The sequence below is a fragment of the Drosophila santomea genome, chromosome 3R (assembly GCF_016746245.2).
Source record: "Drosophila santomea strain STO CAGO 1482 chromosome 3R, Prin_Dsan_1.1, whole genome shotgun sequence".
Classification (NCBI taxonomy): Eukaryota; Metazoa; Arthropoda; class Insecta; order Diptera; family Drosophilidae; genus Drosophila; species Drosophila santomea.
This window is the reverse complement of record NC_053019.2, coordinates 21,530,492-21,554,478: the sequence shown is the minus strand read 5'-3', so window position 1 is coordinate 21,554,478 and position 23,987 is coordinate 21,530,492. Positions and strand designations below refer to the sequence as shown.

At 44.2% G+C, this 23,987-nt stretch overlaps 1 protein-coding gene across 4 annotated transcripts; it reads right to left on the bottom strand.

Annotated features, from left to right (window-relative positions):
• Positions 1-56: 56 nt before the first annotated feature.
• LOC120451308 lies at positions 57-23,046 on the bottom strand. 4 transcript variants are annotated; one of them, XM_039634873.1, is made up of 8 exons: positions 22,933-23,046; positions 10,333-11,059; positions 7,799-7,951; positions 6,595-6,735; positions 6,382-6,496; positions 5,522-5,718; positions 3,890-4,421; positions 2,806-2,937 (listed from the first exon to the last, which is right to left on the bottom strand). In XM_039634873.1, the coding sequence occupies exons 2-7, from the start codon at positions 10,883-10,885 to the stop codon at positions 4,033-4,035; spliced, it is 1,548 nt and encodes a 515-aa protein (XP_039490807.1). In that variant the 5' UTR covers positions 10,886-11,059; positions 22,933-23,046; the 3' UTR covers positions 2,806-2,937; positions 3,890-4,032. The 4 variants fall into 4 exon arrangements, with proteins under 4 accessions (XP_039490809.1, XP_039490811.1, XP_039490807.1 ...); XM_039634874.1 differs by having other exon boundaries at positions 5,531-5,718; XM_039634875.1 differs by lacking the exon at positions 3,890-4,421 and having other exon boundaries at positions 57-2,937.
• Positions 23,047-23,987: the final 941 nt, after the last annotated feature.

Here is a 23,987-nt window from a genome sequence, read left to right as displayed (position 1 = left end):
GGGGGGGGGGGGGAATCAATTGGTACACCGGGTTGGAGAGGTTTTCGTTCGTTAGGTATGGTAATATAGACTTTATTATAGTGAACTGATCTTTAAATATAGTTATATATGTATATACTTTATATGTAGTTCATAATATACTCGATCGTTTGCCTTCTGGAATTTGAAAAAGCAATTTGTTGTCTTGTAGGTTAAGATTACATTACCATCGTCTATATTTTGCTACTCGTACTGTCTGGCTTTGATTCGCTCTCTATAACTACGATCCTTTCTAGTATCCTTTTGGTTTTGGTTTTGGTTTCGGTTTTTGGTTTCTTTTTAGTTACAAGTCACATGAAAATCGAAATGTTGAACTCTATTAGTTGCTTCTCTTCTAGGCTTAAAGTTTTAGGTTGTCTCTTCATTACTTTCGATTTAGTTTCGATTTGTATGGCTTAGATGTGCGATAATGGCGTTTGATTCTAGATGTATAATATATTAGCATTACAAGATTTCGATTTCGATTTCGCTTCTTATATAAAATTTTTCGTTTTACTTGGTAGAGTGTAAATGAATTATCGCATTTGGTTTGGTAGCAGTTTTCCACGAAACTTTAATACAAGTTCATATATAGTTGGATGTAGTTGTGTATAATGTAAATATTAAAGTAAATAAAGCATATTCATGTATGTATATAATTGGTTTTAAAATATTCTCCTCGTACGCTCGCCATTTGTTTAGCTTATTTAAAATTCGCTTAAAGTCTGCCTTCAACAATATTTGATGTAAATAGAAAAATCAGTGATTCATTTATTTGTATTCTCTTTATAATTAATTGTAATATACTCTAGATCTTTGGTGCTTAGATGTAAGTGTCTTCTTTTTGCGGTTGATAAAACAAAGTTAAACCTTGAAATTCTTCCCCAAATTCCAAAGCCTAAATTGTTTTCTGAATGCCCTTTAGAATGTAAATAAGTAACTAGATTTGGTTGTCCTAGAAATAAGATTGTTTGTTTGCTCGTTTTGTTTTAAGAAAAATTCGATGCTTTAATAAAATTTTTTTCGTTATTTTTTTTTGTATTTTTGTATTTTCCGTAAGTTTTCTCCTCGTCACTCTAATTGTAATTGTTTAGCTAGAAGTTCTCAAGCAACTTTAAGATTTTTTCGGTCTACGTTTTTATTTGTATCTTGTATTCATTTGGTATTCTCACAGTTAAGCTTCTTTGATTGAGCACAAAAGCAAATGAGAATCGTCTGTTTTTTTGGGGGGCAACAACTAAACCTTATCAATATCGATTTCTATTCCTACTATGGCTATAATCTGGAGATCTGCAGCCTTCGGCCATTTGGCCACCGCATTGGACAGACCCGGAAATCTTCCCCTATTCCCGGCTAGCCCAGTGCACTGCCCGAAAATCCTTGGCCCGATCTGCAATGTGCTGTGTGAGTTTTGAACTGAGTAAATCAGCAAAAAATCTACGTTGCTTAAAAGTTGAAACTCAGGCGTGAAATCAATACAGTCAACTGGAAGTCAATTTAGATTTTGGACTCTCGGCGAGCGTGTGTATAGTCGTGGTATAGTCGTTATCCTTAATATCATGTTGTGAGTGTTCCCTAAAATTTGCTCAGCTAGTTGATAAAATGTATAGGTACTCCTTTACATCCGAACCTAGATCCCTAGATCTAGATCCTGTGATCCGTTCGGGAACGAAAAGCTAATGCCGAAACGAGGATAACGAGGATAAGGTTGGTGTACGTGCGTGCTTCGCAATGAAACGCATATTTTGATTATAAAATATGGTCCCGAGGTTGTTAAATATTTCTTCAATTTCTTCAACTTGGTTGAGTCATCGCTATGACTCTGGGTAATAACATCCATATGTGGGAGCTAGAGCGGCAATTGGATCTATAATATTAGTATAGATAAGGCGTTGTATCAGCGGTTTGCATTTGGTATTTGGTATTTGGTATTTGGTTTCTGCCAATTAATCGCACCTTTTGGCCACGATGCAGTGCCTCCGATGGCTGGCTAAAGAACACTACGATTGAGATCATGCTCTAGTTTCCCTACGCTGAGAATTCTCTGTTTTCATTACTATTCTGTGTTTAATCCTTTAATCCTTAAAGCCTTTAACCCAAAGCTTAGTTATATAACTGCATTACAATATGTTATTTAAATTAGTAAAGTTTCCCTTATCGGAAGGATAAGTTCTTTGTATTTGGTTTTTTGTGTTTTTTTTTTTGTTTTTTTGGTTGAAAAAAAGAGTAGTATGAATTTGTTATGCAAGGTTTTTTTCAATTATTTTTTTACGGTGTAGTCGTACGTAAGTAATTCATTTAGCATTGTTCTGGGTGTATGTGTGGGTGTGTGTGTGTGCTTCTTTACACGCTCCATATTCATATAATAAGTATATAATTGTTTTGGTTAAAAAACTTCCATTAATTGCAAAAATGGTCTTTGTCAAAAAGAGTCGAACAATGGCCTCGATTTTCTTTGTGTGTGTGTTGTTGGCGGGGTCACGCCCCTTTTGGGAGCGTGCCCGCCTTATTATCGCGTGCATTTACCGTGACTATATGTTCCTATAGTTTGTGCCTCATTTCGTGTCCTGTGTGTTCGTGTGTCAGAGAGTTAGCCAGTTAATCCTGCCTACGCCATCATGCTTTAGATCAAGTAGAATCCATCCTATCCGCTTACTTTCTACTTCTGTCCTGGTTCGATGATCTCGACGGTAACGCTCTCGGCCACCGGATTCGTGGTGATGTTGGTGATCAGCGACTGGTCCTGTGACTGCGGCGACTGCGGCTGCTCCTTCGCCTGGTGGCCATGTGGGTGGTGCTGGCGATGGGCGGATCCGTGGCGCTCGTGGTGGACAACCTTGCCGGGTGCCACCGAGTTGCTGCGGTTGGAGCGCACCGAGGCTGCGGATGCATTGCTGCCATGCGACTCCGAATGGGATCCTGTGGGTTAGATGTCCATGCAAAGGAAAGGGATGAGTAACTGGTGGATTACGGGCTCAGCTACTCGCTACTCGGATAACCGGCTGAAGGGAAGTTATCGTTGGCATCACAGGACAACAGCAATGTGGTCAACTGGATTCCGACTTTGAGTTCGAAGGAGTCCTTCGATCTACGTGGCATATTCTATAAACAGCAAGCGATCGAAGGAGTTTTTCTTTCTAAGATCTTATAGGAGAAAACACTTGTGGGATCGCTTGCTGTACTGTAGAAATGATATATCTTAAGGAAGCCAGTTAAGGAAACTATAGATAGGCGTGCTGGAAAGGAAAGAAACCAAAGCGGAAATGGAACTCAAGAGGGATGCTGCATGGATAAGATAAGTTGGTTGGAAAAAGAGAAAGATACGATGAGGTTTTCATTGGTACGAGTATCTACGATCGTATATTATTGTATCTGTAGCGCATGGTGTCTGCATCTGCATCTGCATCTGTGTCTGTTTTTGTATCTGTGGGTGTCTTCTAGGGAGTGGTGGAAGTTGGAGCAGTAGTAGTTTTACATACAGGTTAACCGCAACTCTGGACTACGGATTAAGACTAGGGTAACAACACTTCGAGCCAACAAGAACAACAACGAGAACAATGACTACGAGTACACTGGGGGAAAAGACGATGACCAATCAGGTATTTCTATGTACGTTTCAAAAGGTGAGGTAATTAATTGAACTAAACAAAATTGAACTTAACAAAAACGGTAATCCTCCATTTCGACTGAAATTTCTGATTGCAGCCGACGTAATTTCCCGCAGTGTACAGATACTTTTACGGATACGAGTTCAACTGCTTGGACACAACTTTCGCTAGACAAGACATCAACTTTACGAGTACACTACGCAGAGGGTATACTTGGTTACTTTGCTTGGGAGTGGGTGTGGTTTGCTTTCTGGTCTGCCTACCTCTTTGGACCCTGATATGGATGCGTTTGTTTCTAGCGTTTTGGGTGTGATACGTTTACGGACACACACACACACACACACACACGGTTATGCGTGAGTATCTATGTGTGACAGCGGGACGATCTAGATAAAGCTCCGGAACCCTAGAACTTGTTGGTCCGACCACAGGCTGGTGCTGTTCCCGCCGTGGACACATACGTGGTGGTGGTGGTGGTGGCTGTGGCGGTGGAGATGGCGGTGTTCGTGGTGCTGGTGGCGTTGGCATGGCCCATTGGCAACTGGTGCTGAACCGCCGTGGGCGGTGGCGTGGGCGTGGGCGAGGGCGTGGCCGAGGCAGCGTACGTTGCGATGGCATTCGTGGCATTCGTAGCCGTGCTGGCCGTGGTCGTTGGCACATAGGGCAGAAAGTGGCTGTGGACCAAGTTGTGCTGGCTGGCGGCACTCGGATGCTCCAGGAGTCTCGAGCAGGTGGACACATCGCTCACCCGCGAGTCACTCGACCGCGTATTGCTCTTCGACCGGATCATACGTCCTTTTGGGTTTTCCGTTGTTTGGTTTTTAGTTTTATTTGTGTTTTCAGTTTCGGTTTGTTGTTTGTTGTTCGTGTTTTTTTGTTTTTTTGGGGGGGAATGAGCGGTTGGATACGTTTAATATTTCGCCTTTTAGTTGGGCACGCGACATCGAGTCAGTGGGTTAAATGGGTGGGTGGGTTCAGGTGGTTTCGCGTTTCGATTTGGTGGGGGCACAAAAGTGAAACTCAAACTCAAACTGAAACAGGAATATAAATAACCCAAAAAATTTAATTTCAAACAACTGTCCGCCGGGCTTAGCACATTAACAATTATCACCGTAGTGGCGTTGAGTAATACGCTGCTTAAGCTGTCAATCAAATTGATTGAGCCCCCCGATGAGTTGTTGTTCCTGTTTTCCCAGTCTATGGGATAAGGTGGTCACTATGCCACCCAGCGCACTAGTTGCATTTCAAAATATACAATTTTATTTAATTTATTATTAGAAGAAGTAAAACTTTGAATCTTCTTACAGGTACCAATCAATTTCATATCGGGAAAAAGGGGAAAACAAAGATAGTTGAAAGATGGTTGATAGAGTTTTTAGTCTTTAAGTTTTTACATACTGCTTACAATGCCTTCTAAGTTTTCAGAATTATTGTGATCCTTTAAACTTTGGATGACTAGCTCATTACCTGAACATCCATAAACCTTAAAAAATAGTTTCTTCAAACCTCAAGACCCTTTATAGTTTGTACAATTGATTTCTTTTAAACTCTCATCACGTTTTTCGCGGTGATTCACAACTCCAGTGAATTAAGTTTTGTTGGGTGATTTTGTACGTATATTGTCTGGTGACTGACTGGTCAATAGGCTGACTGACTGACTGATTGATTGATTGGATAAGTAAGTTTAAGGGGTTTGCCTGCTGTTCTGTATTTTGGCTGTAAAAGAAAGTTCAGCAAGTTGACGAGACGAAAACAAACGGAACGAACACAAAAGTGGCAAGTTGAAATGGTAAAAGACGAACCAAAAATGCAACCGCGGAAGACGAGATACGAGAGACCAGAGATTGGAGGAGGTGCTGACCATCGACTGGGGCGGGAGGGCATGGAATACAAACCTGTCTTACCTAGCGACGGATTGGGGGAGTGGGGCCGCAGGGAGGCCATGCTCGGCTGCCGGGATGGCGCCCGCACCGACATCCTGGACCCACGGCGCTCCTGGCCGTGGAGCAGCTTGCTGTCCCGCAGCAGGGAGACGTTCATCAGGCGAGGATTGGGCGTGTTGAAGATGGTCCGGTTCTCACGCCAACGAGCTCTGCAAATTACGGCCATGAATTAGTCACATTTCATGAACGCGGTTCACCCACGGATCATAATATCCGCCAAATGCGGGCTGAGCAAGCGGGTGTGTGGAGGAGTGGTGCACGATTATGGATGCCATGGTTACTGCGGGCTTAATGGCAATTAATGCAGAAACGCTGTTTATTAGACTGGAAATTAATTGGTGCTCGGGCTATGTATCGCTAGCCAGCCACAAATTTAGGAAGCCCCATCAAAGCATCGACAGGCCAATTGACCCAGTTTATTGACAAGCCAGCGGATGAGATGGTTGAGCTGAGTGAAAGACGACTAAGGGTTCTTTGATTTGCACCATTAATGGAGCTGTTACTTCTAGTGAAAGCAGAAGATTGGTAGTTGGATAGTAGATGGTAGGTAGTTCATTAAGTGGAATTATCAAATTGAAATTCTTAGCTTTTTAAGTAAATTTAGTTAGTTTCATGGGTCTAAGTAGATGTACTTTAATTTTGAAATGGCTTCCCAGATTATGTGTGCTCTCAAGTGATTCGATATCTCAAATGGTGTGTGACTGTTGACCCAGATTGAATGCATAAACTATTTGCGTGGGTGTGTGTGGTTGTGCGGGTGTGTGGGTGTGCGGGTGCGGGGGATGAAGATGTTTGCATTGCAATTTACTCACTGGCTAAACAATCGCAGGACGACACAAATAATAACAAACATCAATGCCATTCCTACCAGCACGCCAATCATGGCCGGGTCGATGTAGGTCTCGGGTCCCCTCTTGTCCTGGCGCCCTGCAAACAGCCGAGTGGCAAAAAGGACAAATAAACACACAGCCCCATTAACCATAAGCAGTGCCGTCTTAAGTCTACGCCCCTCCTCGACCACCGACCTTTGCACTCCACGGATCCGTCCTTGCCCCAAATGGGCGACATCTCGAACCGGCAGATGCAGCGTCCATCCCGGCACTCCGTCTGGAAGTAACGCATCTCGCACTGCTCGTTGAAGAAGCAGGACTCGTTCACAGCGGCCTCTGCAGGATCAGGATGGCGGGCAATTGCGGGAAGGGGGAATAGAAAGGACACCAAACGGAATCAGTTGAGCTGACAAAATGGTCAACATACAGTCGCAAAAAATGCGTATAATAGCTTAGGCCTATAAAGAATTCATTCTGTAATTTCTAGCTCTTATAGTAAGTAAAGTAAGTATAGAAATTTATAGAGAGTATATAGGTAGATAGTATATAGATAGATAGTATATAGTATAGCGTAGTTTATAGTATATAGATAGTATAAATGGTCCTAAGAAGTAATCGCTGTTGGCAAGTATTGAAGTATTCATTAAATATTCACGAGCATAACCCAGCTAGCCCCCCATTTCTTTCAGTGCCCCGCAGACAAGCAACAACAGGCGATGGCCCATATCAGGAAAAATATTTCCCGGCTGTCGCGGCTGTTTGCGGATTGATTTAAGGGCTGATTGAAGTGCGATATGGCTGGGGCGGATTGACTTTCCACACCGTCCACTCAGTCCACTCCGTCCACTCCGTCCACTCGGTCCACTCCGGTGACAAATATTATCGTGGAACAAGCACGGAGGAGACCCGGGGATTATGCCCCCGATGCGGCGCACAGATACACGTTTAAGGAGCAGTCGACTCCGGAGACTTGTGCCTTCGTCTTTTTGACTTCTGACTTCTGAGTTCTGACAGACTTGATGGCTGTCAGCCACGTTGATGATCAATGGCCGGGAGTTATTTGGCCTGGAATTACGCTTGAGTCACGCCCATAAAAATAGATCAGCGACTGTCAGCGGCTTTTGGACTCGAGCCCCCAGCCATAAATACGCTTTTAAAGTGTCCGCCGTTCGATTTGAATTTATAGTACGTGTGCCCAACGGGAAATACATATGTACATCTCTATTGTGATTATGTCAAATGTGCATTAGTTGCAATATTCAGCAGCTCCTAATGCGGCTGCCAAGTTTCAATTTTAATCAGGAAAATCAAGCTGGGCGTATTTCACTTTCTTGACTCTTTTTTAATGAGAACTTGGCAGGGTGACAGCGCGGAAAATGGCTTGCAGTAATGACCCTACCTTTGCCACATTTGTCATAGTGATTGGTGACGGGCAGATCCTCGGTGCACTGGCAGGACTTCTTCTTGGGATCGCAGATGGAGCCGGGGAAGCCGCATTCCAGGGTATTATCGCACTTATCGCCGAACTTCTTCTGTCCGCGGCTGGCATAATCTAAAATGGAATGAAAAGGTTGTGGATATATATCATGACGTCAACGTGACTAATCCCAGGCGTAAAATTTGTAATGAAACCGCTGCGAAAACTTTCGATTCGCCACTGTGCATATCAATAAAAAATAAAAGCTGGCAAGCAACTTTCTGCGAAATGCTTTCCAAATCCCCCGACAACTTGTGGGCAGATTAAAATGTAAATTCTTTAGCAGCCTTCGAGGTGTTGGTACGTTGGTACGTTGGTGTGTTGGTTTTTCATTTCTACTTTTTATACTTTTCACACTTTTGTTTTTCTTTTTGTTTTTCGCCCCCCGAGTGTGTGTGTGTGTGTGTTTATTCCCCCGAGCATTTCACGGTGCACTTGAGCCGCCCGGCTAGGAATCCTTCATTAACTTTGAATGGAATGAAAACACTCGAGTCGGCAGTGAGTTGCGTTTGCGGCCCTTCACATCTTAACTAAGCTCTTGGGAGCAACTCCACGGATTCCGGTTATTCCGGGTATTCCCCGCCCGCCACCCTGTGCACAATCTCAGCCAAAGGTGAGGCCACATACTCCTGTTGATACCCCTTCTCCGGCCCATCATTACCGGCCTCAAAAGCCAAGAGGAAGCCCAGCCCAAGACCAAGACCAAGAGCTAAACCAAGACCATCCGGCAGCGGATGCGCCGACATTTAAGCCAACGGAAGTGAAAAGACAAAACAAAATGGCTGCTCATGCACAAGCGGGTGCGCCATTTTCCAGTTCATGCCCATGTGCCACTATTAGTGGTATTAGTGGGTCCCATTTTTTTATGGTTCGGGGCCAGCTCTATTTGCCAGCGGTTTATTTTTAAATGCACCGGCTATGAATAGGGCTCTAGTTTGCGAGGGGCTGCGGCAAATGAATGCTAATGCGAATAATGGCGGGCTTCTGCAGATTGCTAGACAGCTGGATACCCAACTAGAAATAGAATTCATATCTCAAGTGTATGTATCAGCGGGTTTTTTAAGCTACCTACCTATATTAGGTAAGCCAAATCTAAATATAAATCCATTTTCTAGGGTGCCATAAGAGTACTAGTCCTTGTGCTTCGAATGGTATTTCGCAGTAATAAGCTTTGAATGAGTCGCACAGCTGGTGACTTTTTTGCCATTCCATCTGCAGCGTATTACTTATGCATTAAGACCGGGGCCTCATCAATCGACCCCGTCGTACCCTCTACTCGCAGTCTGCCAAGGGGAAAGCCATATGCCGCAGCATCAGCAGTCCACAAAGCTACGCTTACGTCTTTTTCCCAGATGAGTTTTATTTGGTTTTCGCTTCCGTGGCCAACAGCAGCAACAGCAGCAGCGGGCAAATTCTGTGAAAGTGTTGACAAAGTGGCTGGGGGTGGTGGCGTGGCTACCGTGGACCATGTCCGTGACCCGAGGCCAACCTTTGATGGCCAGAGTGCCACCAAAAAGTGATTACCCAATGGCCAATGGCCAGAGCCGGTCGGTCATATTTCACCCGTAGGAAGGGCCTAAAATCGGACTACAAATTGCACATGTCAGACGAGTCAAGGGGGCCCACATTAAACAGCCAACAGCCAACGCTGCAACAGAGCCAGCATTTATAATTAACCGAACTGGGCCGAGCCATTAAAGCCAACTTTGCTTATTTCGGCACCATCATTAGGAAAAAAAAGGCTAGGAAAAAGAAAAAAGCCATGCGAGTACATGGAAAACTTTTCACATTCCAACTAGAACACATCGCAGACAGGCCATTTAAGTTTCGGATGAGAAAACTAGATGAGAAAACTAAAAGGGATGAGTGTGAGGCACGAACGCCAGCACAGTGGCTTAAAAGCTTTTGAGCGAATGGCCCAGGAAATTGTATAAAGCATTCCTGTCTGAAGGACATAAAGTCGCTTTAAGGCGTGCAGCTTCCAGGGAGTTTATTAAAAAGGAAATAAGTCCGTTCAAGGTAAAAACTGAAGTAGAATATAAGATATGAATACAACAGTCTTTATATAAAGTGTGTTATTTCTTCCATCATCGCTAGCTAAACTTCCAGGTTTAGAAGAAAATGTATAAATTTATTAAGCTGACTTAATTACGTTTTAATTGCCAATTCTGGCCTTGTGCCACTGAAGGGCTGTATATTCCATAGAGCTCATAACGAAGAAAATAAAATGTTCTTTACCAGTTTAATGCCACTGTGGAACTTATGCAATTGCGGTGGAATTGCCGCCAGTTAGATGATGAACAAAAGACTGTCAAGGCAGCCGCATGTACATATGTATGATTATATGACACCTCGATGATGCCATTGCGGTCTATTTCCATACTGAAATGGGGCTAAGCCAGTGGTAATCCCCGCTCCCAGGCGCAGCATTCTTATCTAAGCCTTGGTCTACTTACCGAACTCTGGCGTTGTCGTCTCCGGACCCGCACTAAAGGCATTCACGGCAAAGAAATTATCGCCGTCATCGCCGAGCGTCAGGGGCGGCAGCAGGGCAATAACGGAAATCAGGCACAGGAGCAGGCCGTTAAGGCGCTCCCAGCCCCACTCCGCGCCCATCATCCTCCGCCGGCTGCGACCCTGCTTCATCGGAAGTCGCAGGCCAAGGCTCTTCCGCTGATGCCCCACGTTGGGCGCCATTAATATGGTATGCCTGCTATTGCCTCTGCCGCCAGTTGTTTTTCTGGGCGTGAGCTTTGCTGGTGGTGTTCTCTTTGGATTGAAGACCAAGTAGGCTTGGCAATTGTTGCTGCTACTGCTGCTGCTGTTGGTGGTCAAACACTCAGCGTCTGTGGCCTCGTCGTCTTCGTCAGCTGGCTGCTGCTGCTGCTGCTGCTGTTGCTGTTGCTGCGTCTCACATGGTTCGCGGGTCTCGCGCCTCAGGGGCTGGCGGCCCTTGAATGTGGCAGCTCCTTGACGGGGCCGGGGCTCTAGAGCCCCATCTAATCTCATATTATTCGATCGTCGTCGTGCTCCTCATCCATGCTGCTCCGACTATATTAATTTGCACACTATTGGCGTGGCTCTCCTTCTTTTGCGTTTTTTTTCGCAGTGCTGTTTTTGCGCTCGGTTTCCGTCCTGTTTTCTGTGCTCGCCCTCGTGTCCGGTTCACATCAAAGTCTGTCACTGCAAGAAGAAGCGGATGAAATGGTTTGGGGTTAGTTGTAGTTTCGACTGGGGGATTCAATCAGGGGACAAAGCCAGGCTAATCACTTTGCGGCGTGTGAAATTACAAACCGTTGTTGAAACAATTTCCGAAAGTGCCACCAAAAGTCTGTAACTGAAACCGAAATTGACACATAGTCGGCTCCACCCAGGAGCAGGAGCCAAGACCAGGACGAAAACTGTCACAACTGTGAGCGGCGTTTTGGCCTTTTGGCACTGCAAACCGGATTGAGTGACGGCCAATTTGTGTGTCTATGACAGTTAATTGGATTAGGCGCACCCATGGACGCCATCAGCGAACGGATATGGACGGTGTAAGTCCGTCCATTGTGGATTGTGGAACCGAAACGAAAATATTACAGAATTTAATTAAAACCCATTTCCCAACATATTATTTAATTGCATGACAATGATTTGTGTTCTCTGCGGCTGCCCAGAACACGACCGTGCGATAAATAAATCGTGAATTTTGAACATGCAACGCATGTTGGGCGACAAGTGCTGCTTGTTTAGTCAGCGATTATAGGCCATGTCAGGGTTTTGTGGCCAAATGCTGGCATTCGTCTGCATATCAGGTTGAAACATGCACTCGGGGCTTGTCAAATAGGCCAAAATAAACACAGCTTTTCAGCACCAACAACAATTGAGTGGGTGGAATAATAGGTGCACACTTATAAGCTTGTACTAAATTATTCCGGTAAGTGTATGCAGTCATTGTTATCAGCCGTTTTGTGGCCTACGCACTTCTCAGCGGACTTAACCACACTGATGGTCAAATAATGGACTGCAGTCTGTCCAAATAACTTGAATGCAAAACCACACGTTGGCCTAAATTTGTTATACACTACTAGCTACATTAATAACCATCCGGCTTAAAGGAAGCTCGTCTGCTTTGAATGTCTTAAAGTGTCCACACATCTATTTATAATGGTGTGTCAAAAGAATGTCAACCGCAATTATTTTTAGAAATTTGTCTGCGCACAAATGGTCCTTGGCAAGGACAGTCTATTGTCTGAGGCCATTTATATACGTTGTAAACGTGCTTATATATGGGATCAGGGTTGCGGCTGAAGTAGTGCATTGTTGTGCAGATTTTAGCCTTTAATATAAACACACTATAAGCCGGCGACGTTTTTAGCATCAAACCCAGCTTAAATGGAAAAACCTGAAGCTGCAAAACGCATGAAAGTGTCCGCCTTTTTATTTATAAAGATTGGCCAAAAATACCCGTAAAAGGCTAACCGCAATTGTTTATGGAAACATACACGACTATGAGCCGTTCTTGACAGGCAAATGCCTTTGTTTCGGGCCTTGGTTACGAGCCAAATGAGCCGGCTTTGGTGCTGATTTCAAAATAAATGCTATTGGGCTTTCCAGAGACACAGAGAAAGAGAGACGTTGCCAGGATTTTCCAGCCAGGCAGACACTGCAAATCCCCATTCACTTGTAATTTATGCTCACTCGCAGCGAATATGTGGCACAAATTCATCGGTTTAAGCCTGTTTTGGCCTCGGTTTGGGGCTTTTCTCGTTGCGATTTCGATTAAGGATACGAGCATGTCCTGCGAGTGGAAACTCGTAAACGCGTGACTCACTGGGCCGCAAATGATGTACGGGAAACATGTTGCATATTTATGCCCACATATATGCCCGATCCCCACACGCAAAACGAGGAATTGTTTTTCGTTTTTCATAAATTCATGCGTTGTCAATTGGACGATGAGTATTCATTACACGGCGTATACGCAATATATTCCATGTGACTGCCTTCGGGCCCCCAAATTGTGACAACTGGCGGTCTTGGCGGCTTAAAAGGATGGGTTTCATATGGTTTGGTTTGGTTTGGTTTGGCATGGTGTGGTGATGTTGATGTTGATGGGACAAATGCCTGACACATGAAAGGCAGCCACGAACAAGGAAATTACAACCATGGTATCACAGCATCAGCAACAACGGAAACAACAACAACAGCATCTGCCACAACGGATGTCGTCCCAACTTTACGGGTACAGTGAAAGTTCACTAAACGAGCACGGCCATCCGGCCAAGTTCATATGCCGCAGAGAACACAATTTGCTCACTAATTACTAATTACTGGTGTAATGAAATCAAATTGAAGTTCATTCCATGGCACTTCTTTGTTTACGCTTCGCCTTTTGTTTGTTGGTCTTTTGTCGTTGCCAATTACACACGGTTCACTGTACTCGTAAAGAGGGATTACTCATTCTTCAGCTAAGAAAGTAAGTTTAGTATTTCTTGCTACTCCATATATAAATGGCAATTAATGTAGGTGGGTATCCTTTGGTTAAAAAAATCGAAATAAATAGACGGAAATATTCACAGGTTTGAGCTACATTCAAACTATGTTTCCACTGTAGCACGTGGGCCGTATTTGTTTTGCCGCCGGCTGTACCGCATATTTTCGCATGCGGCAACGTGGCGTATGCGCAACGCAGCGGCCCACGCAAACGAGATAACCCTAATCTGGCCGAGATCGTGCTAATTAACATGACACAAGCATAAATCATAAGCCAGGTGCTGGCCAGGTGGTCGGCTGACCCATCAACTGGGCTCCAGGATATATGGCGACTGGTCCAATAAATACTTTTTGCGCCAGAATCACCCATTGTTTTAGCGTAAGCCTCAAGGACACGCGCTTGGGGCGTAAAAGTAAGAAAATAAAACTACAAACAGTCGCAGAGAGCCAATTCAGAAATTCGTGCAATAAATTCAGCAAACAATGGCTAAGGACACACGTGTGCGTGTGTGTATCTGTGCGTGTGTGTGTGTGTGTTGTTTGAGTATTTGCAGTACCAACAATGCATAGCCAAACATGGCTAAGCCAAACAATAGGTCCTTCCACATGGAAAAGCCGTCGGAACGAGGGCAAACAGCGCCAGTCCAAGTGGGCTTGAGCTCCACAGACGCCGCCAAAACGGAACGCACCCTGGCTAAGCGCCAGGCGGATAGATACTTCATTCAGATTCAGATACAGATACAGATGAAATGCCGATACAGAAACAGGGAAACTTCCCTAAGTTGAATCACCAATTAAAAGGAACTACAGATTCTGGCCAAAAAAGCGCTCTTTCTTTGAGCATTTTGGCTGTAACTTGGCCAAATTGAGTCCCACAACCATGAAACATACTTTTTTTAAGAGGTGGGAGTCCAAACTAACGATATTTGCCACTTTTTGGGGGATTTTGAAATTTTCGAATTTTGGCCAAATCTCGCATTTTTGGTAAGGGGTTACATCACAAAAATTGACAAAAATCAAAAATATTTTTTTCTCAAAAATTTGAATGCAATTATTTTTTAAATGGTTTAAGAAATCTTTTAAAGTATTCTACTGCACTTTCGTATCAATATTTTCATTTTTATGACCAAAAAAACTCATTTTCAAGGGGTTGATGAGCTCTAACTTGGCCAAAATGAGACTTAAAACCATAGGACACACTTTTTTTTACAGCTAAGGGTCTAAACTAACTAAAAAATTAACGTTTGGGTAATTTTGAATTTTTCGAATTTTGGCCAAATTTTGCATTTTTTGTAAGGGGTTACATCACAAAAATTGTCAAAAATCGAAAATTTTTTTTTTCAAAAATTTGAATGCAATTATTTTTTAAATTAATTGGCACATGGAATTGTAACACAGAGGCCATGTAAACATGAAACAAAAAACACAAATATTGGTAACCAGTTAGCGTTGAAAAATATTTGGCTTAAATGAATTACTTAAACGTTAAATGTCTGGGTGTCGGAAGCCTCACTGTACTTGGTGCATGCTAAATTTTATTGATTGCTGATGGAAGCAATCTAAGTGGAGAATCTAAAGAGCAGAGCCAAAATGCAGTTCTTTTCGCATATTTTAAGCACCCATTTAAACCCCCCATCGATTGAGGCCAGAATCTTAGCGAATGCGTGCCATTACAGCAATTATTCGCCAAGATTTATGTGCTCGGAACAAATGGCTTGGCATTTGGCACTCGACCACAGAGACCAAGCAACCAGAGACGAGCGGCAGTCAGTGACTCGCACAAAGGACTCGACCAAGGGACAAAGGCACCAAAGGCACCAAAGGAATGAAGGACCAAAAGGACGAAGACGAAGATGAATAACCGCACCATTGCTCTTGGCCAGCCAGCAAGACACCCACATAATGGAGGCGCCTCAATGTGGCATCGAATGGCCCCAAGATGGAGCAAAACTAATAGAATATGCTCTCATTTTGTTTGATCAACGCACACAGGCAACGCCGAAAATAAATCCAGCTGGCGGCTACAATTCAATGATTAAATCCATATCTCAATGTCCGAAATGAACTCGAATCGAATCGATTAGGCACAATGCATTTATCTTCCATGAAAATCCAACAGCTTAAATCCAAGGCATCCGTTTGAATAATATGCTCGGATTTAATCAGACGATTAGGATATAAACCAAGCACTCTGGGATTTGACCTGGTAAAAAAAACCACAAATTGAAACCAGTCCAGTCTGAAGAAACCAGAAACCAGTACATAATTAAATCAATGTTCAACCTGGCAAAGAGACCTCAATTTGGGGCCAGTGATTGAATTGGAATTTTTAGTTCGGTTTCAGAATTAATTAAAGCAACGTCAGATATGAAAATATGACGCTGAAGGGAAAAATTGCTGAGAGCAATGAAATTTGCTAATTGGATTGCCATCAACTCTTGCAAGTTTCAGTGTGGCAAATTGAATGGGAATGCGTTGCGACCCGCGGGGAATCGCTCTGAATTTTCCTGCGAAAATTAAACCCCAATGAAATGGGCGATTGAGCAATCAGTGGGCAAGAACATCGATTCGACTCGATTACAGGTCGTTGGATGGATGCCATTCCATTCCTTTGTCCACCAACTCTCCCACTGTCCAAGTTCCGATGAGGATGCATTTCTCTGCGACACGCTTCGTGGCTCAGACCCTTGAGACTTTAGTCTCAGTTCACCTCAAAGGTGGGGCACTGAAACTGAAAATAATGAAATGCTTCCTCCCCCATTTCTATTAAAAACTTGTTTGCTTCGCCGCCTTTTTAAATTTAAAACTAAATTACACTCTCCGAAATAGAATTACCACCATTACCATGTTTGTATATTAATATAGAAATGCGCTAGTTTATTCGTGACTCACACCATTTCACTTGCCGCGGAAAATCCGATCCATTTACCTGCGCTTACTTTTCCACCGGGTGTGAGTAATGCTTATCGCATTCATGGCTAAATTACGTTACATTTAGTTTTATATTTCAAATGCCCCCCCCCCCCCCTGCATTTGTATGTGTGTGAATAACGTATATTAAAACTCAATTAAATATCGCATGTTGTCAAATGGCCCATCGCAGTGTATGCATAGTATATATAGTATGGTATGGTATGGTATGGAAAAGGGAGCTCGGAAAATTCCTGGCTGCTGTTGCTTCGCTGCGCCTCATTATGAATTAATTTGGGTTCGCATTTCATTTGGGGCGGCGGGAAGGAGCCGGATTACTAAGTGGATATATGTACGAATGCCATTCCAAATATGAATGAATTATGATCGCTGGAACGAGGCGAAACTGTTGAGCTTCGAGGCAGGTGGATGGAGGCTTCGCAGGATTTGTAGGATTTTAAGGACTCGGGGACATCGGTGGCGGCGCCCTGGTTCCTTTTTGGGTTGCCATGTGAAGGGCAATAAATAAATGGCGAAAAATGCGAAATACAATAAAGTATTGCCAGCAAGCAAACAAACAAAACAAAGGTTGCAGGGACACACTGGGGGTAATAGGATACCAGATTTGGGAGAAAAGGATATTCAAATCGGACAAAACGTTTCTTATGAGCTAAGCTCATTATTTTCCAAAGCAAAGATGGTATCTTTAAATGTGAAAATGTATAGAAAAAGGGATTCTACGCTCTAAAGAAGCTTTAACCAAGTGTTAGCATATATGTATGTAGTTACTACTAATTCGTAACAGTGTACTGTGACGACGACGTCAACAGCAAGGCGACTGGCGAGCGGAAATGGCGTGAGTTGTACACGTTGTAGGGGGCGTGTGCCGACCACTTCCCCCCACTCCCCCCCCTTCGTGTCAGCCCCCACTTCATCCTTCGGCGTTCGGCCCCCCAAAAAGCAAACGCATTGAATCAAAGGAAATCACGAAACATGGCGTGGCAAGCGGCGGTTCCTGCAGTCTGCCTTTGACTCCATTGAGAAAGGGTAGCTGGCCTGGAAACTTCTGTGCCACCCCACCGCCCAATTAGCCAGCGAGGGTCGTGCCGTAAATACTGAAATGCTGAATGCTGAATGGTGAATGCTGAACGCTGCAATACTGAGTGGCGCATAAAGAGGCGACGAAGATTTGCAGCTTGTCTTGGCAGCGGAAGTATGCATGTCCCATGCCCTTTGATAATAAATAAACTCGGGCCTTTGTCGTCGTTGGCGGCGCTTGCCTCTTGCCATTGTGCATTTCCGTTTCCGCTGGCAGAAAGACAAGGGAAAGGGGTGAAGGAGGGGGAAGGAAAAGGAAGTGGGGGCGAGTTCAATGTAAACGGATTTCCATCGAGTTGCCATTGCAATTGATTCCAGCAGTTGAACGAAGTTGCTGGCAGTCGATGGGCAACTTTTAACCTTTGCCGCCTGACACATTATAAATAAATGGTTTGACTTTGCACAGCTTGCAGCTGTCATATAGATTTCGATGTGCAAATGCCACATAACAATTGTGTGCAATATCACCCATACGCCTCGTGTCCGTGCGGTTGCTCCCCATGCAATATCACCCATACGCCCCGTGTGCAGCCAGCCAAACGAGAAGCGAGTATAAGCCCGGTTAATGAGTTTCTAATGCACGCAACGAGGCGTTCAGCAGCCAAAATCAGATATGTCAGCATGTCACGTACCCACGGCGATATACTTTCTGATTCATCTGCTTCCCTTTTGGGCTGTGTGGAAATTCAAAGCGGATATCACCCTGTGTTCGATCTCTACTGCGCTCCGCTTTTATTCTGGCGTTGATTTGCGGGAGCAATTTAAACACAATTTCCCCGAACAATAGAAATTTTTTGCCATTAAATTCGCTTGCCATGCAGAAGGCCATCAACAATGCATCCGGCGTCGCCTTCGCAAACGAAATTCGCAGTGAAATTCCCAATCCCGAATCCAGTGCACTTTTCCGTGTCGAACTGACGATGAATGTTGCAAATTATTGCCAGCCAGACAGGCGGGCAAATGGATATATTCAGGGCTGAACTTTACGTTCTGTGGTACCCATTGAAAGCCATAAATATTTCAAAGAATGTATTGCACCAAAAAGACACTTCTTTCTATGCAAACTTTTGCTGCTTCTCTTGTTACATGCGGTAGTAATTTTCATGCATTTAAGTTATATATTGGTGTGCCTTAAAGAGCTCACATTTGCAAAATGTGTGTTCGAAAGCAAATTTTCATAGCCAATAAGTTGGTATAGCCTGTCCAAAGTTATCAATGGCGATTAGATCTTTATCCGGATATCCCCAATAATACCCATCGATTTCTGCTCTCGACATGCAAATCTTCCGCTTTTTGCCGTCGCTCGCCGGATGCAACTGCGGAAGTGGATGTGGCAGTGCTCGGATGGGATGGGATGCGATGGGATGTGATGGAATGGAATGGGTTGACGCCTCCAGGAATCGCATGAAAGTGCTGCAATATTTAACCTCTGCGTCGTGTGCTTGCCACGTGCGAAAAGTGGGGCTCAGACGAGTGGCACATATAGCCAACGATGCGGAAGGCAAATGCGATTTTCCCGGACTCAGACACGGGAATCCAAAAAGCTCTGGAATCCATTTAGAGCGGCGTGAAGTGGCGCTAATCGAGTGCCGTTGGATGGCCATTGGTCATTATAATGCCAGCAGCGCGCACTCCACTGATCACGCACGGAAAATATAATGTGTGCCATTTGTGTACTATAAATAGAACACGGTCTAAAAGGTGGCGTGCACTTGGAGAAATAATGGCTTTGAACAGCGTAATATTGTAATATTATACATTTATATTTTTATATATAGTACATTATATATCTAATACCATAAGAAAACAAATTCCCAGGATTCCAAATGTTAAAAGCTTATTTAAATCTATAGCTTAATGTAAAGTGTGGGCTATTTACATGGAGATTTATTGTAGGTTTTCCCAGTGCACGGCTCCATAATCGCAGAGCCAAGTGTCGGAGGTGATAGACTGGCATATGCACTTGCCATGACATGGTTAATGTGACAACGACTGTTTGCACAGTTTGCTTAATATTCCACACGTGCTGCCGCACATATAAAGGACTGTATGTTGTACACAAGTAAAGGGGGGCAGGGGGGCAGGGGGGCAGGGTGGCATGATAATGAGGGTGTCAGAGGTCGACTTCTCGACTACTCGACTCCTGGACTCCTCGACTCCTGAACTCCTCGGTTCTGTGTCATCAGCAAAACGGGGCCAGTCGACCGCTGGCAATTGTATTATTTATCCTGGAGGTGGATAGGATACACACACACACACATCGAAAGCCCCAGAGATGCGGCATTCAGTTAGGAGTATCCTTAAGCTACTTAAAGGACAGACTCACCTCGGTCAAATTAATTAGTGCAATTAAGCTAACCGCGCCTATGGGAAGTGCTGTCAACCCACGCAAGTACCAGAAGTATTTGCCACAGAAAATTAAGTATACGCCGTGAAGAGCGCTGTACTTCATTGGCATTCATGCTGACCATTCACCACAGCAGCCCTGTTTTGCCAGTGGGAAAATTAAGCCGAAAGTTTGCAGCGAAAAAGGATTCAAATGTCGAAGCGAAGCGAAACGAACGATTTTCCAAGCAGCAAACAATTTATCTTCGCAGCGCCGTAGCTGGCCTATAAAAATGGCAATCATTATTATAGTCATGTACCAGGCAATGGGGCGTTACGGCAATCAACGCCAGCGTCCCCGGCAGAGCTCCATAAATAAGCGCGCAATTTCAATTTTCAACAACGCCCCAGAGGAGCTCATTCTCGAGCTTGAAGGGGCACCGAAAGAGCGAAAACCGGAGACAGACGCAGGCCACATTGAAGATTATATGGTATATGGGTATATGTCTTATATGGTAAATGCCAGGCCATGGTGTGTATTTAAATGCATATTTTAATAGCCATAAAGCGGACGGCTCCTCGGCTCTTTGGGCTCCAAAATGCCAGCGGGCGCTCTTAAAGGCCTCCTCCATGCGGGTTTCGATTCCGAATCCGCCTTGGATACTTGGCTACTTGGCCGGGACAAGGACGAATGCACGACTAAAACAAGAGAAGCCTCCTCGTACGGGAACGTCGTATATAAATTATAAACGCAAACTGTGCGACAAGGATTTCTGGTTGGGTTTTCGGTTTGCTATACGCCATGTCTTCTCTCTTCCTATTTCCTTTTTTTTTAGTTTTATTTCTGCCGGTCGACATGCGATTTCGATGGCAAATGATTTTGCAGTTGCTTGAGAAAAGGGGAGGAGTGTGTTTGAAAGGGCGGCAAATCGAAGCATAAGCGGGCATGCCACATGGTGCAAGTCGAAGGTCAAGGGTCATGCCGGCAGTCGAATCCCCTCGAAATTTACTGCAACACTTGCCGCCGGCCCAACGGCATCACTTTGTGCCATATACTTTGGTTGCCATTTATAGGCTGGATGGAAATTGATGACGTCTCCGTCGAGGCTCCATCGGCCACGCCTCCTGCCTCCTGCCTCCTGCCCCCCATATCCTCGACGTCCCTCGGCTGCGCGATGTCATGCCGCATGCAGATTGTCGTGCAGCAAGTAGCGAAGTAACTGCAACTGCAATTGCTGCGACTTCACTGAAAGAATGGCGATCTTAAAGCGAATGATATGGAATCATATTATATGAAAGGATCTTTCAATATGTAGAAGATAATGCTGCTAGAACTGATGTCAACCCATATGTTCAGAGCTTAACAAAGTGGAGTTTCCTTCTTCTAGATCTAAGTAACCCCTTTTTCTTGCAGTGTGTGCAACGGCAACTGCCGCAAAGTCTGTGTTAGCCGGAATCGATCCGAAGGAGGAGCAGCGCAGCTCGAGTCCTTATAACTTCACCCCACTGTGCATGTGCACACTCGCCAAACTCTCTGTGTGTGTGTGTGTAAGAGGACGAGTGCGATGGTGTGAGTGGAGGCCAGACCATGTGCCTATGCCGTATCCTTACGCCTATGGATGTGCCACGCGATGTGATTGTGAATGCGAAAATGTGGCGACGCCGAGGGAAAGTTGGGCTCCCAGCGAAGTTCGCTTTGGTTTGGTTTCGTTTCGTTTGGTTTGGTTGGGTTCGGTTCGCATTGGTTTGGCTTGACTTGGGTTGGTTTTGCTGGGCTTTGCTGGGCTGCTGGCCCCAAACGCTTCTGGGCCAGGATGACGTAGTCCTCCGGCTGAAGTGTGTTAGTATGTCTGCCCTTCCGACTTGGGGTTGCACACACACACCAGCGCACACCGCTCACCCATACAGTCGCAACGAGGGTGCGAAGGGGCATTAAATGGTTCGTGTTTTTCCTGCCCTTTTTTCATATTTTTTTTTTTTTTTTTTTTTGGTATTTGTGCCGCATCTCGCCCGTTTGTCGCCCATATTGGGGTCGCCTGACGGCTCACACTTTAAAAGCGCCATTTAGTCCGCGCGCAGCCTAAATTATTAAAAGCAAATCCAACACACCGCACACACAGGCAGTTCATTAAATTCAATGTATGCAAAATAGCGGCAACAAATGCGGCAAAAGGCAATCTTCCGCCACCCACTCGGCCATCCAGCTGTTGTCATTTACGAGCCACGAGCCTCAAAAACGAAACAAGTTTTGCAAGACAAGCTCATCATAATCATGTGCCTGCCAATGCAGGCGGAGAAAACTGGCACTCTTTTGCAAGAAAATATGAGCAAAATAGCTGGGATTTTGTGTGCATTCCCTCAACTAAGGCATTTCATCATAGCAACGAGATATTTCACACAAATCATTAATATTAAGATGGTTTAACAACACTGCTCCAAGTCACATTTGCCAATCGAAATATTTCATTGCCTACTTTTAGGCACTACTTCTTTAGGCAAGAGATTGCTTTCAAATACGTAAATATATCTACAAGTTATTGTATAGATTTCTGAAAAGTTCAACTACTTTCTGCTTATGCATTGTATACACCAGATTTTCTTTCACATTTCGAAACTACTGCAGCTAGTTTTCGCTGCGTGTAGCAACTTTGCTGCGCAAATATCTTTCGCCAACTTCAATTTGTGTCCCAGGTAGTAAGTTTGCCGCTGTGTGCGTGTGTTTGAGGGGCATGCCGTGTTACTGTTGCTGTGTGTGTGAGTTGGTTTTTTTATGCGTCACGTGAGAATTTCCTTTATTATTATTTGACTTGGCTGCCTTGGTACATATCACGTATACGCAACGTATAATTCCGCAGAAAGGGCATTGATTTTTTTGATTTGCTTTCAGTTCGGTTCGCCATTCCCCCCATTTCGTTTATTACTTTGATTGCTTTTCACTGTTTTCTTTTTTCAATTTTTTTCTATTTTTTGAGGGCATGGATACGCTGCAGTTTGTGCTTTTCTTTGCCCTGCTCAAGCAGAAAAATATTTGCTTGCCGTTTATGTATTTTTTTTTTGCTGTTTTCATCTTGTTTTTTGTTTGTGTTTGGCACTTTTTGGCATTCGTTTTTTTTCTTGTTGCACGCTGTTCGGTTCATCATCACATTCACACACTTACACACACACTCACTCATTCACTCACACACACACACACGCACACTCTCACGCGCGTAAAGAAATATACTACTAAAATACAAATTGCTCACAATTTCCTTTGCTCTAGTTAGTTGTTGTAGTTGTTGCTGCTGCTGCTGCCTCGCACTGTTTGTTTTCCGCCTGGATTTTCTCGGAAAATTCCACGACCACGCGCTTCGACGTCTGACCACGTTCTGAACCGAATTTCCCACAGCCTTGGTGGAAAATGCGAGTATGGCGTTGGTGAAAAGTCTTCGAGGAAAAGTCACCATCAGGCGGCAGCCGCTTTTCCTCTCACAGGACCTGCGCATTTCCCGCTTGCAGGTGACACACTTTTCCGCGCCAACCGTCGCCGATGAAGTGGATTTTCCGACCCCTCTTTCCTCCACCCCCCTCAGCGCCCACAAACTCCACTATTTACATGGCACATCGGTTAAAGGCGGCTGGCAGTTTTCCTTCGGTTCCCCACTTTTTTCGTACTTTAGTTTGAAGTAAATTTCGCATGCATTGCCTGGAGGATGGGTGCACTGAAAAAAACACGTAGATTTTCATTCATAAAATATTTAGCTTGTATAGGAACTGACAACCTTTTTTGTAATCTAATGATTCGATCGGCTAGAATGCTATTAATAGTATATTTAATATTAAATTATATGAATATTAATATTAAAATATATGAATAATATTACTGAAAAAATCCAAGTATCAACTAGCATTGATCCTTGATCCAATTATCAAATAGGCACTGATACCTTCCCGGAATATTATTTAAACACTTATTTTTCTCCGTGTAGCGTAACAAGACCTGGTGTGATGTGGCGCAAATGTCATTTTCAATGGCCGAATATTCCGGGATGCTGCTGCCCAGTGCAGGGAGTTAAAAGTTCGCATTTGCCGCATCCATAATGGATGACATGTCCTTTCGGCCTGCTGATCCTTCGGTTAAAGGAAAGCCACCGGGTTAACTGACCTTTGCAGTGCGGCTAACTTGAAATGCAATAGACGCCAGTGCCCAATTGTAAAGTTCAGCAATCTGGAATATTAATACTCGTATGTATTTATCACGTTTCAGCACAAACACATTTCCAAAAGTCAACAATTTAGTTTTGTGCCCACAAACTTGCTG

Coding starts and splice junctions, on each gene's coding strand:
- LOC120451308 (XM_039634873.1), bottom strand. CDS start 10,885: ATGAGATTAGATGGGGCTCTAGAGCCCCGGCCCCGTCAAGGAGCTGCC. Junction 5,719..6,381: donor GTCCTGCGATTGTTTAGCCA/GTGAGTAAATTG, acceptor CGTAATTTGCAG/AGCTCGTTGGCGTGAGAACC. Junction 4,422..5,521: donor TCCGTCGCTAGGTAAGACAG/GTTTGTATTCCA, acceptor AAAACCCAAAAG/GACGTATGATCCGGTCGAAG.